This window comes from Cinclus cinclus, chromosome 17 (genome assembly GCF_963662255.1).
Source record: "Cinclus cinclus chromosome 17, bCinCin1.1, whole genome shotgun sequence".
Classification (NCBI taxonomy): Eukaryota; Metazoa; Chordata; class Aves; order Passeriformes; family Cinclidae; genus Cinclus; species Cinclus cinclus.
Window position 1 is genome coordinate 12,040,106 of NC_085062.1, and position 12,542 is coordinate 12,052,647.

General features: G+C 46.9%; 1 protein-coding gene across 3 annotated transcripts; it reads right to left on the reverse strand.

The window, feature by feature from the left end:
* Window positions 1-1,299: 1,299 nt before the first annotated feature.
* On the reverse strand, window positions 1,300-12,295 carry SMARCB1 (SWI/SNF related, matrix associated, actin dependent regulator of chromatin, subfamily b, member 1). 3 transcript variants are annotated; one of them, XM_062504548.1, is made up of 10 exons: window positions 12,170-12,295; window positions 10,548-10,659; window positions 9,870-9,899; window positions 9,258-9,387; window positions 8,527-8,664; window positions 7,756-7,883; window positions 7,107-7,273; window positions 6,492-6,682; window positions 2,577-2,708; window positions 1,300-1,661 (listed from the first exon to the last, which is right to left on the reverse strand). In XM_062504548.1, exons 1-10 carry the CDS (start codon window positions 12,260-12,262, stop codon window positions 1,622-1,624), a joined length of 1,161 nt encoding a protein of 386 aa, XP_062360532.1. In that variant the 5' UTR covers window positions 12,263-12,295; the 3' UTR covers window positions 1,300-1,621. The 3 variants fall into 3 exon arrangements, with proteins under 3 accessions (XP_062360532.1, XP_062360534.1, XP_062360533.1); XM_062504550.1 differs by lacking the exon at window positions 9,870-9,899 and having other exon boundaries at window positions 12,170-12,280; XM_062504549.1 differs by lacking the exon at window positions 9,870-9,899 and having other exon boundaries at window positions 10,530-10,659; window positions 12,170-12,280.
* Between the last annotated feature and the right edge of the window lie 247 nt (window positions 12,296-12,542).

Genomic DNA, 12,542 nt, shown 5'->3' on the forward strand with positions numbered 1-12,542 from the left:
GCTGCTCCTGGCTGTTGCCCATAGCCCTAATGCTGTATAAAGAAAGCTGGCTGAAGCTCCCATCTTTCTGGACTTGGTCCCTCGACTGTCCTGCTTTGTCCCTGGCTGCTTCAAGGGCCAATCTGTACAGCCTCTCTGGCCTTGAGAAGCAGAGAGGTGCTGCAGTCCTCGTGTGCCTGTGCCTCATTGTGAACTTGAGGATCAGAAATCACAAACTTCACAGAGCTTAAAAAAACTGCACCACAGATGCTGATTTAAGGCTACAGCAGTTTCACACCTATTTTAGTTGAATTCCCTGAAGAGACTGCTGGTGGAAGTCCCTGGTCATATAACAAAGGAAGGCTGAAGTGGTCTCAAGAAGGCTTGGAGGTTTTTATGTCCATGAGCCAAATCACGTTTTGTATAGGAGGCTAAGATGCAGCAGCAATCCCTGTTTTATCTGGCTCAAATAACCTTTCAACCTCTCTAATATGAAGTAATGCATGGAGTACCACTCTGGCACGGGAGCCTAGGATAAGACTGAATAATATTATTACTAACTTGAAAGTTTTCAGTTTCTGCAGAGTAACATCTGGAAAAAGTTCCCTCCCACCCAGGAATCAGAACTGTCTCTGTTATTACTCAAGTCTAAACATGATAAATTAAGGCCAGAAAATGTTTTTGACTATGCTAGCAGGGTGGGTGGATCAGCAAGGATCATAAAACCTATGGCTTTATCATAAAGGCCTGAACATAACTGTCAGGCTGCCAGCAAAATCTGCCTGGCTTGCAACACTCATCAATTCTGGCAGTGAATGGTACGAACTCTATCAGAGAGATGTGATACCTCAACACCAAGACAGATTCTAATTAGTTTGTAAGCAAGCTTGGATTTTTCTTTAAATCTCACTTCAACAGATTCTATTTTTAGAAAGACAGGATTGTAAAATCCCGACAGGGCGGTGCTAAGGGCACTCATGACACCCATTTTGCTTTGAGTGCCCTGTGCACTGCAGCTGACAGTGTTGTGTGAGTTCATTACAGACTGTGCCAAGTCTGGTAACAGACCAAGCCTTAGAAATAGGAGCAGCAAACAATTCTCTAAGTCTCTTTCTCACTTTGCCCTGCACCAAACGGTTTTTGGGCTGTTTTACCTGTTCAAGTAAAGCACCCAGGAAAACTGAACACATGTGAGTGTTCAGCACTATACCCAAAAGCATTAATAGTAGGCCCTGGGACTGCTCAGTTACCAGAACAGCAAAAAAACATGCTGAGATTCACTTTTCATTCAAACTTACTGAACTCAACCTACATTGTATGCGTTCATTTTATTTAAAAAGTTGTCCTAATAGTGCACATTGCACCTATACAAAAGAATCTTTACACTGTCCACACACAGGCATGTAAGGGCTCCAACCCCTGCCACAGGTCTTGGCTAGGTCACACTGCTCCCACAGCGTTCTTGGTACGTGGCATTGGGCTGGAGGGGGTGGGGGCAGGCATCAGCAGTACTGGGAACTTGTGGCAAGTGGAATGTATGTCCCCTTCAGAGACAGAAAGACCCCTGCCAATTCTAGATCCATTTGGGAAGAGGAATAGGGATAAAGTCTGTAGGAAGAGCACCAGTGTCACAACAGGAAGGTTACCAGGCTGGAGCAGTATTGGCCAAACGTCTCATGCGCCTAAGGGAGAGAGAGAGGCACAGTAAGTGCATGTTACAGTCATGGGAGGTCTTACCAAAACCAGTGCTTTTGGGGAGGCTGCCACAGCTTTGTCCGTTTTGCAGACAGGTTTATTCCTAGACAGAACTCAGTCATCTGAGAGTGCCCCTGTTGATAAGGCAAAGACACTATTTTCACTAACAGCTGTTAGGGCACTTTTTAACTTGGATTGAACCTACTGCTACTGTAAACTCTTCAGCCAGCCCCAGCTGACAAAAAAAATAACTGTGCTACTGTTAATCAGCAGTTAAAAAAACATCCTGGGAAGAGCTGGGCCAGTATATTTACTGTTTCCATTGTTACAGTGTAACTTTTGGAGAGATACTAGCCATTCATTTATATCTGCCAGGAAGAATTTCATCAAGCTCTCAACTGCTTGTCAAACATCATTTAGCAGGTCTCTGGTGGGCAGATCTTCCCCTGGAACCACATAGTGCTCCCCAGCACCACATAGTGCTGGCAAACAGGCTGGCATCAGTCAGGCTGGAGTTGGGAACTTGCCCATTGCTACATCAAATTCAACTTTACACTACAGAAAAGGAAGCTTTATGGCAGGATTCTAGGGAGCACGAAACTCTAATATGTTTGATTCATGCCTTCCTATACAAACAATCCCCTGGACAAGCAAAGAGCCCAAGAAAAAGAAAAAAATGGGTTAAAAAAAAAGGAAACTGCTGCAAGCAGGAGATGGTAAAGTAGACATTTTGATGTTTGCAGAGGAAGGTGATAACAGTTGAATACTCTGAAGCTAAAGTTTCTGTTGAGAGCAAGGCTGACATCCTGCCAGCCAGCTCTCAGTAGGCAAAGGTAAACATCAAAGCTTGGAAATTCTGCCAAGGGATAGGCCAGGAGAACCGTCCAAAGTAGTGGCAGTACCTTGTGTTTCTGTCCTGGTCTCTGATCTTCTTCTCCATCTCAGCGTCTGTGAGGGTTTCCAGGAGAGGGCACCACTGGTCAGCGTCCCCGGTGTTGCGAATTGCGATCTCCACGGTCGGCAAAGGGTTCTCGCTGCAGGGCAGGGCAGGGCAACAAAGCAACAACACCCATCAGTGGGCCCCGAGCACTGCCCAGGGTCACCAGCCCAGGGACAAGCACAGGGACAACAGAGCATCATTTACAGTGTTTCAGGCTTCAGCATTCCCTCTTCTCTCCGCTTGGTACAGTCTGGTTCCCTGAAGTTCACCAGAGATTCTCCTGGGTACACCCTTGTGGAACCTGAAGTTTCTGGGAAAGCAGCTACACCCATCTCCAGCCACTGCTAGAGAGGGATTTGTGCTGGACCTGCATTTCTTTCCCACACAGGCTGTTAGATCCCCAAAAGGCACAGGTCATCCTAGCCCATTAGTCCTGGGCTGCTTCTCCCAGCACAGCCCTGGAGCTGGGGCTGTTCCCAGGCCTCCTTGTCCAGCCTTGCTGTTCTGCAGCTCTGACTTCCTAGCTGTATTTTGCCTAGCACACCCCTTACAGCTCTTCCCTGGCAAAAGTCTGCCTTTCTTGGGATCCTGACACTGGAAAGAACAGTCTTTTAGGACCTGCTGTTGCAACCAGAAGCTGTGGCAAACATGCAACAAAACATCAGGCTGTGCCCCAAATCACAAGATCTGTTCCTCAGAGATTTCTCCACCCTGACCAGCTGTATTATCACATGCACAAAATATTTACTGCTTCACTAGCTGCTTTTCAGTAAAAGTCAACAGGAATTGACCAAGAGTAGCTTCCCAAATATTGACAGAGGAGCCGGAAGCCCAGCATAAATATAGAGGAGCCTCGGAATGTAAATGTTTGCTTTGAAATCTCGAAAGTGGCTCAGCCTGAGCTGCAGAAGTGTGTGTGTGAGAGGAGCCCCAGGACAGGTGTGCACACACATCCGGCCCCCTCCCATGGGACATGCACCCCTACACAGGATTTCAGCACTCACAGGCAGCCCTCTCATTCCCTCAGGAAAGAGCTCAAATGCTAATCATCATGGGAACACACAACATCTGCATCTGCATTATCAGCTAATAATCTGAAATAACAAGTCTTCAGACTAATGCTACCATGAAGAATTAATCCAGAGCCTTTGGTATCTGATCCAGGGAGGAAGCTTTAATCAAATCTACTTCCAGCACTGCTGACATCAACTAAACAACACTCAAAGCCAGGAATTTCATCTTAGTCCTAGAATGCCACACATTCCAGGCAAAATTAGATATTAACTGAGGTTTTGTTAGTGATAGCATGATCTCTACCTCACTACACTTAACACTGAGCATTCAGAGAATTAAATGGGGGATGGAAAGTTGGACTCATGCATAACCTAACTGCAAGGCAACTCAGACACCACATTTCTTGAGCAAAGAATCAGAGAGAAACTGAAAAAATCCTTCCTCTTCTCCCAGCCTCTACAGTAAGACAGCTCCTCCTCCATTGTTTTTTCCTGATGAGGAGCAAAGTGCTGCTGCCAGAATGGCTGAAAAGCACTGTCAGCTGCAGGCATCCCAGCAGAGCAAAGCACTGCCTCTGCTCAGGCTCCTGGCCTCTGGCAGGAGTGTCAGGGGCACTCCAACAAAGCAAGGAGATGTCATCTTTTGGAAAGGGAACTCCTCAGGAAGATGGGTTTGGTGTGTGGGAGAACCTGAGCCATCGCTCACATCTCAAAGGCAAGACTGGTGCTGCCACCAGAAACACTCAGCATGCAGGAGGGAACATCACAGCACACACTGCCCCTGAAAATCCCACAGGGAGCAGTTCCCTGTCTGCTTCCAGTCCTGTCCTGCCACTGGACTTCAGGCTTTCCTTGTTTTGCACAGAGCAGCCCAGCTGAAAAAAAGTGCCCTGGCTTTCATCAACTAAAAGACAGTTTCACCTCTCCCTCAGATGATTAAGAGGCACATGACTTCTCAAATCCCCAGTCCCTTGAGATATTAAGGTTCTTTTGATACATCTAAAGCAGACCCTTTCCTTACATCAATGGAATTACGTTGGAGCAACCACCACTCCTGTGGTTTGGAAATTCAAGAACTAACCAACCACAGAACCCAAATATCATAAATCACTGTAAGGTTTCAAAAGTACTCCTTTGCTAGAAGAAAAAAGGGAAGAGGACATGTTTGTACTGTGACAAAAAAAAAAATGAGGTTTCAATTAGGTGTCTTCCCTCTGAACAGCTCATGTCTATGTACTTTGTTCTGTTGGGGTTTCTTTTTTAGTTTTTGTTCTCCCTCTTGAAATACTACCACAGCCTAAAGAAGGCCTGAAATCTGTCTGTTTGAACTACCCCTAAAAAGAAGCACCTTTTGGTACCACAGCCCAACATGTTTTTAGAGAGAATAGTGTGAAGCTGGCATTAACATGAGCCTGGGCAGTACTGACTATAGGTCTACTTGCTACAAGTTCCAGCAACTCAGCAGAAGCAAAGGGAGAAATTAACCCCACTCCCAAGAGTCAACATATACATGGATTACTTTCTTGGTATCTGCAATACATGGAGAAGCACAGGAAGGAGGGACAGACACTCCACTGCAGGCCACAATGCACACAGTGCTGCAGCACAGCATGTACCAGGTTCCCATCTACCACCCTGCAAGCTTCCATCACTTCTGAGGAATGCCAACCCACTGCTTTGTTCTTGTTGCTGGATGCAGTCCAAGCCAAAACTGCAAGTCCAAGGTTGGGGAGGGAAAGGTAGAAGTCACCTCCCACCTTCCAAGGGACATCAGCAGGATGGACACACAATCTAACAATTTAATTCAGAGTTTAATCCACAAGTGCTAAAGGGTCCCTTTCCGTTTTCTAATATGATCACTCTGGGGATCACTTTAGAACCAGGCAGTTGCTGTAAAGACTGGCAGGATAAAAACTGTACCCAGGGGAAGCAGAGAGAGACCAGTGCAAGAGCAACTAGGCTAGAGCAGATCAGTGTTTATTTCTCACAGAAGGCTGACCAGACAGGAAACCTTTGGATGCAGCAGGAAGAAGGAGCAGAGCTCATGGCAGCAGCCATGGTCTCCAGCTCCTCTTTGCTTATTCCCACTCCAACTACTGCCTGCCTTCTGCCTGAGGTAGGACAAGGCACATTTCCCTGTGCTGCTTCCTTGAACTGACCCCTACAAAACTGGGGTCAACAGTACCATTCCCTCCTCTGCAAACACAGCGCTTGAACTCTTAAACTTCCTTGACTGCCACCATGACCTGAGGTCACAAAACATCAGAGTGTACATTAAAGGACTGTTACAGCTGCAGACTCAGCACTGTGCTGTGGATAACATCAGTGCAGGAACTCACCACAGAACACTGCACAGCACAACTGGAAGCCATTTAAGAGACAAATTACAAAGCTGACTAATCAAACCTGACAATGCTGCATTCCAGCTGTGAGAAGGGCCTATGATCAACCCACCTCTAACATCAGCCTGGGTAGAGAGGTACAGTTTTCATCAGTCCAAGTTCAAATAACTAAATCCTGAAACAGTGGGCGGCCCAAGTTAGGCAAAGCCAGCAAAACAACAAATGTATCTGGGGCTCATCATGACCTTACATTAGAAGATGGAGTATCCCTGTTAATTAATTCTGTCAGCAGAAGCTGACATTTCATCAGTATTTGGTCCTGAAATGTATTAGACCCAACAGGAAAAGATACTTAGCCACAAGCACAAAAAACTGTTAAGATGGACAGAATGGGCAAGTCATAAGGACTAATTTCAAACAAAACCTTCTGTATCAGGTCAGCTGTTTTAAGATCCAATGATGCAAATGCCCATGAAGTACAAACACATCCCAGAGCCAGACAAGGAAGTGGCAGCTCAGTACCTGAAAGCATAGGTCTTCTGGTGCCAGCTCAGCTGTCCCCGGATGCTGTATGCAATAGTAGTGACAAACTCCCCGCCCAGGCCAAGCTCTGAGCACAGCTTCAAAGCAAACTTCTCTGGTGAGTTCTCCTTCTCTGACATGTCCCACTCAAACTGGTCTACGAGGGAGATGTTTCCTACATGGATGTTCAGCTGGGGATAAGAGAAGAAATAGGTTATTTGACTGCACTTTCACCAAGGCTTGTTGAAGGTAATTGAAGTGTCGAGGCAGACGCTGAAGAGAACAGAGCAGTAACTCCTGGTTCACCTGCAGAGTTCCTTAACTGAATTCTTAATTTCAGTAGCACAGAGACAACTCAGCATTGCTCACCAAGGCTGAGCTATTCCAAAGGAAGGCAATGCTTTAACTGAACTATTTCATCATCTCAGAGGCTCGGCACATGGATGTTTAATCATCTGTCACCTTGGTTCTGTTCTCAATACAAAGGACAAAGGGGAATCTGTTTGCAGGACTGGAATTAAGAGCTCCTTTGCTCTTTTGTACTCTTAGTCCCCCATAACATAACCAGAGAAACCCAAACGGTTCAGCTCTTGTTCTACTGCCTTCCTGTGTTACCTTAATAATAACTCGTTGGTCTGACTGATCTTCCAGGATGCTGTCAGTGGGGTAGGACTCGATCTGCTGTCGGATGGCAGATGCAATAGCAGGGACAAAGGTCAGAGGATTCAAATCCAGGTCATCACAAAGAATCTCAGAGAACATTTCTGGGGTCATCAGCTTCTCTGTTACAGAACAAGAATGAACACTGTAAACTTCCTTAGAAATTAATGTCTGCCATTTACAGAACACAAAAAATCCCAGAGGGTGAGGTAATAGAGGGAATCCCAAATGTATTCTGCATTTAAAAGGGTGTTTTGTACCAGGTCTGTAAGGGCAGACACACTGATACAGGGACTTACAGCCTTCTTTACTTGCTCCATGGTATCCAGACCAGGTGGCCACAGAAGCCATGTCCATTAACCTCAGCTAACAGAGTACTCTCAGACCACTGAGCTGATGAACTAGCTCAGGAAAATCTGCCAGTTAAACTCTTCAGACTACATGTGTCCAGGAATGACTGCAACCCATGGAAGTGGCAGAGCATTTGCTAAGAGATGCAAGCACTGAATACAGTCTGGAGTGTGAGAGCTTTAAAGCTTTGTCTGAATGGGGCATGGACACAACTTTCTCTCTCCAGCCTCAGGAAACTCTCCTTGCTACATACCATTCATGTTCCACGTAAATGCATCTCGGAGTTTCTGCCCATCAATTTCCATATCAAGCCTGATTGGAACCAGAACCTCTGGCTGGGATGCATTCTCATGGATCACTGCTGGGTCATGGTCATCAAAGCTAAAGTGGAAAGCAACAGCACAGTATATGCAACAAGCATATGACACATTTGGCATCCATAGAGGGAAGGCAACATTTGTGGGAAGCAATAGCCACACTCCCAACTTCCTGATCTGTCCATAGACAGACTCCTCGGTGCAAGCTTACAGGGCTGTGGTGACTAATACTAGTTTATCACCTTTTATTACATCTATCATAACACATTCCTGCAAACAAAACAAGGAAGTTTTCTTGGATGGAAAAAGTGTTAGTTGTGAGCTTCAGCAGCAATTTCCACTAAATAAACTAGATCAAAGTTACTAGTACATATCAGTGAGAAGCAGCCTGTCCTTCACAAAGACGGTCTGCAGGCTTCTGAAATGACAACTGCTCAGCAAATCAGCAGGAAGTAGAAGGAACTCAACAGGAAAAGAACGAACCATTTTCCTGACAGAAGGAAAGCCCCTGCTCTGAGCCATGGATGGCTACTGCAATGCAGAGCCTCAAGACACACAATTTAACTAAGAACCTCCAAGTTAATGTCCTGTAGGTCTTTTGTTAGCTGGGGATGAATCACAACATTACATGAACTCATCAGTACTACTCTGGCAGCATGTCATTTTGGTAACTATTCCCACTTTCCAGAAGCAGGAAGCTGTCTTACCAGAGAGGGAATGTTCTCTTCTTATCCCTGCCCATGCGGTTCCTGTTGATGGTTGTTGAGCATGGCACTGCATCCAGGTGATGGGAGCTGTTGGGCAGGGTGGGCACCCACTGGTTGTTCCTCTTTGCTTTCTGTTCTCTGGAGGAGACTGGATGTTAACCTGCAGGCCCTCAGCACCACTGCTGCTACTTAAGAAATGGTGTAATTTTAAACTTCAAGTGCTATTACGAGTTCCTGGTATTTTATTCTGGAACGATCAACGTTACTGTTCCACCAGGAACTCATGTTCCACACCAGCTTCTCGAAAGGCCATTCCCCAGCTCACAAATATCCATCAGAGATGATTCCAGGTGCACCTTTATAAATACTGCATTTATATTTGGATTTTCTGTCTATACTTTACAAAAGGACTGCTGAGAAATGCAAGGTCTCCAGAAGGCAGCATGTGCAGAGAGTGTTCTGTAAAACATCCGTTACAGATGGAATGCAGTAATTGCAAAAGAAGTTGTATCATCAAACACTTAGATTTTTCTTCCTGTTTTATATGGGCAGCAACCCAATCCTTACACTCTGGAGATCCCCATTTGCCCAGCACTGCAAATACTTAATGCAGACTGGCAAACAACCCCTGCACAACAGCGGGGTTTATGCCATTCCTCGTGCCTCCTGCTCAAGCTGACATCTTCCAAGCAGCTCCCTTCTGAGCTAGGCCCTTGCCAACGCTGGGTTACCTGAGGTAGGTAGGAGGTTCTGTGCTGATAGACACTGCCTTGTACTTCTCATCATTTCCATCCAAGATCTCTTCCACTTCAGAGGCCTTGAGCAGGGTCACGCTGGTGGCTAATGTCGTATAGCCATGATCTATTACCAGGGAGGATGCCAATAATTAACACAGAAAAGAGCTACATAGCACTGTAGCATTTATAGGCTACATAGTGACAAACCCTCTCTGTCACTGCAGGAGGGACTAAGACAGAGATACAAGCCTTCTTTGGGCTTCATCTTCTTGTCGATACCTAGGCCCAGCAAACAATCAACCCCCAGTGGATTTAGAGCCAGAAACAGAGATGCAACCATCCATAGAAAAGCTGTTAAGACTAGGGAAATGGGGAGAGACCTCAGGACAGCTCTTGCTGAATGACAGAGACCATCTGCATTGGAGAGTCCTGCTAAGGTTCTGAGAAAGAAGAGTTAGGAATGGGATTGGGAGGCACAATTAGGGTGACCACAGGGAGAGATCAGAGGAAGAGGATTAGACATTAATATTATTGTAATAGCACCAAAGGTCACAGTGGACATTCTTCCTCTAGCACAGCTAAGAATAACATGCAGATGAGACTTACATCTTCGGGGACTGTGAGACCGCTGATTTTCTGTTGGAGAAAAAAGAAAGCAAGAGGTCAGCAGGATACCTGGAGGAAACAGACATAAGCTCAGAGTAAACCATTATTTTTATTATATTTTAGTCTACAGCATGTACAAGAAGTCAGACTGCTAGGAGACTTAACTGCCTGCTATTAGTCCCTAACAAAAACAATACCAATATTCTCCCTGTAGCAGTCATATCAGTAGCAACATACCACAAGTTCTGGCAGGCACAAACATCCAGTCCCTACAAGAAGCAAAGTTAAGCAAAGATGCACGTCTTCAGTGGGGCATCTCTGCAACACTCCTGCCTATTTGACGAAAGGGACAGAGATGCCCTTCTTAGTCTACAAAAAATCTCTTCTGAAATACTGTATTGATTTGGAGATGTGGCTTTTGCTTTGTGATGAATGTAGCCAACCCCAGGAATTCCATGATGGATGTTTCCATTTCAGAATGTTTTTGATCAGGTGATATTTGTTGCCAGGCTGAGCCAGGAGCCACCAGTGCCAACGTTGCAGGGTGCTCCATCACTGGGGCAATCTGAGGTGATTCATACAGCCCTCAAGGCGCACAAGCTTCTGAATCTCCAGGAACAGTTTTTCAGGGCAAAATGTTTGAAAAACATTACTGGAAACATTTATTCATCTTCTCACCATGTGAAGAGGCCACAATCTTCTTCCTTTCTTCCACTGTGGCCAGGCGCCTCCAGAGAGAGGGGTACCTCTTGTACAGGGAACCCCGAAACATGCGCAAGTAGTTTCCCACCTGCAAGAAGAAGAAGTGGAGATGTGGCCTGGTATTCCTTTCAGGAGAGTTTTAGCACATGCTGGTAGAAATTCAGCTCTTTTTAATGACAAGAAGGACCTCTTAAGAGGGTGTTTCTGTTGGGTTTTTGTGCTGTGTTTGGCATCTAATAGCACCACGATTTTTCCAGCAATACAGAAAATAAATTTTTTAGCAGCATTTATTTCACTAGATCCAAAAAAAAACTCCCATCCACTGATAATAGGAAATTTAATAGGAAAGCACTCCATTAATTTGCATGTATTTTTGAACAATCTACACCTTCTTTCCTTCAGTTTCCACGTCAATGTACAATGCTCAGTTGGAATTAAAGTAAACCAGATACCCAGCTCTCTAACACATTATTTTCACTTTGAGCCTCCCCATTATCTAGACATTATTTGACTACAGCAAATGCCCAGAGACCTGTATTTTGTTTAAGACCATTTAAACATCAAAAATGTGATTGCTGTCAATAGTCCTCTTTCAGATTTACTTACCATCTCTAAAGCAGTTCTGTTCTTCCTGGCATAAGATCCTCACCTGTACTGAAGGCTACAGCAGGCCTTTCTGAACAGAGTCTATTTCTAGACTCTGAAATCAAATTTTTAGACTGACAGAACACTGGCAGACTTCCACACAAGGTTTTTATTCCTTGTTTGAGAAGACTCTTTTTTTTAATCTCAGTTTTTAGCTGTATCTTTCACTCTACAGTGCCCATCAACAGACAGAAATTAATGGTGGATAAAAAAGACAGCCCGCTTCCTTTTCCACATACCTGGTATGGCAACTTCACAGCTCAGCTGACTGCAGTTACAGTTGGCTTTCAAACTCTACATTTTACATGAGAGAGTGAGGGCTGTTTAGTCCCTGCTCAACCTATAGAGCTGGCATTAAACTTAGCCAATGGTCTTTTTTGTGCATCAAGATGGGGGCCATAACATTTTTTCCTGTTTTCAACTGTTTCCTGGTGCTAAGGGACCAGTGTTTCTTGCTTGAGTAACGCTCTTCGTCAGGGAGGCTCAACACGCTCTCAGCACGGGACAGTGCCAGCACAGACACTGGGGTGCAAAAACCCTGCCCGCGGCGTTTGACCAGACTCTGCTCAGGGCACAAGGAGCTGCACCGGATGATTTCAGTGCTGCTCCTGAGCCCAAAGGCCCAGGTGTGGCATTCGCTGCCTCGCAGCACGTGAAATAACCCGAACCCCCCCAACAACGGCGTACAGAAATTCCCGGTGACCGGGAGCGGGGCCTCAGGCTGCGAGCGGGCGAGGATCCGGTGCCCACGTACCCGTGCGGGTCCCCTACGGGAGCGCGGGCTCCTCCCCGTCCCTCCAGCACGGCTCAGGCCCTCGGGCAGCGCCCACCGGGGGCAGAGGGACCCGCGGGGCCGCAAGGCCGCTCCCCCCACGCCAGGGCTCTCCTCCGCCCCTCGCCCGCCCTGAGCGCAGCCTCCCGCAGCCCCCGGCCCAGCCCGGCCCGGGCCGCACCTCGGAGCCGATCATGTAGAACTCGCCGTCCTCCTCCAGCTGAAACTTGACGGGCTTTTGCCCAAAGGTCTTGCTCAGCGCCATCATCATCATCGCGGCGGGAGCGGCGGAGCGCGGAGCGCGGCCCGGGGCAGCGGCAAGGGCGGCAGCGCGGCCTAGTGCGGGCCCCAGGCGCGCATGCGGCGGGCGGGGCGAAGGAGGCACGGCCGGCACCGGGCGTGTAGAAAAGAGGCGGATTTTATTGTGGCGGGGCGGTACATAAATACACAAATACACACGGAGCGCGGCGCGGTGTGCCCCGCGTCTGGGCCGCGCACCTGGGCTGGGAAGGGACTGTGACTGTTCGCAGCCCGGGCCGCGAACGGCGGTACGA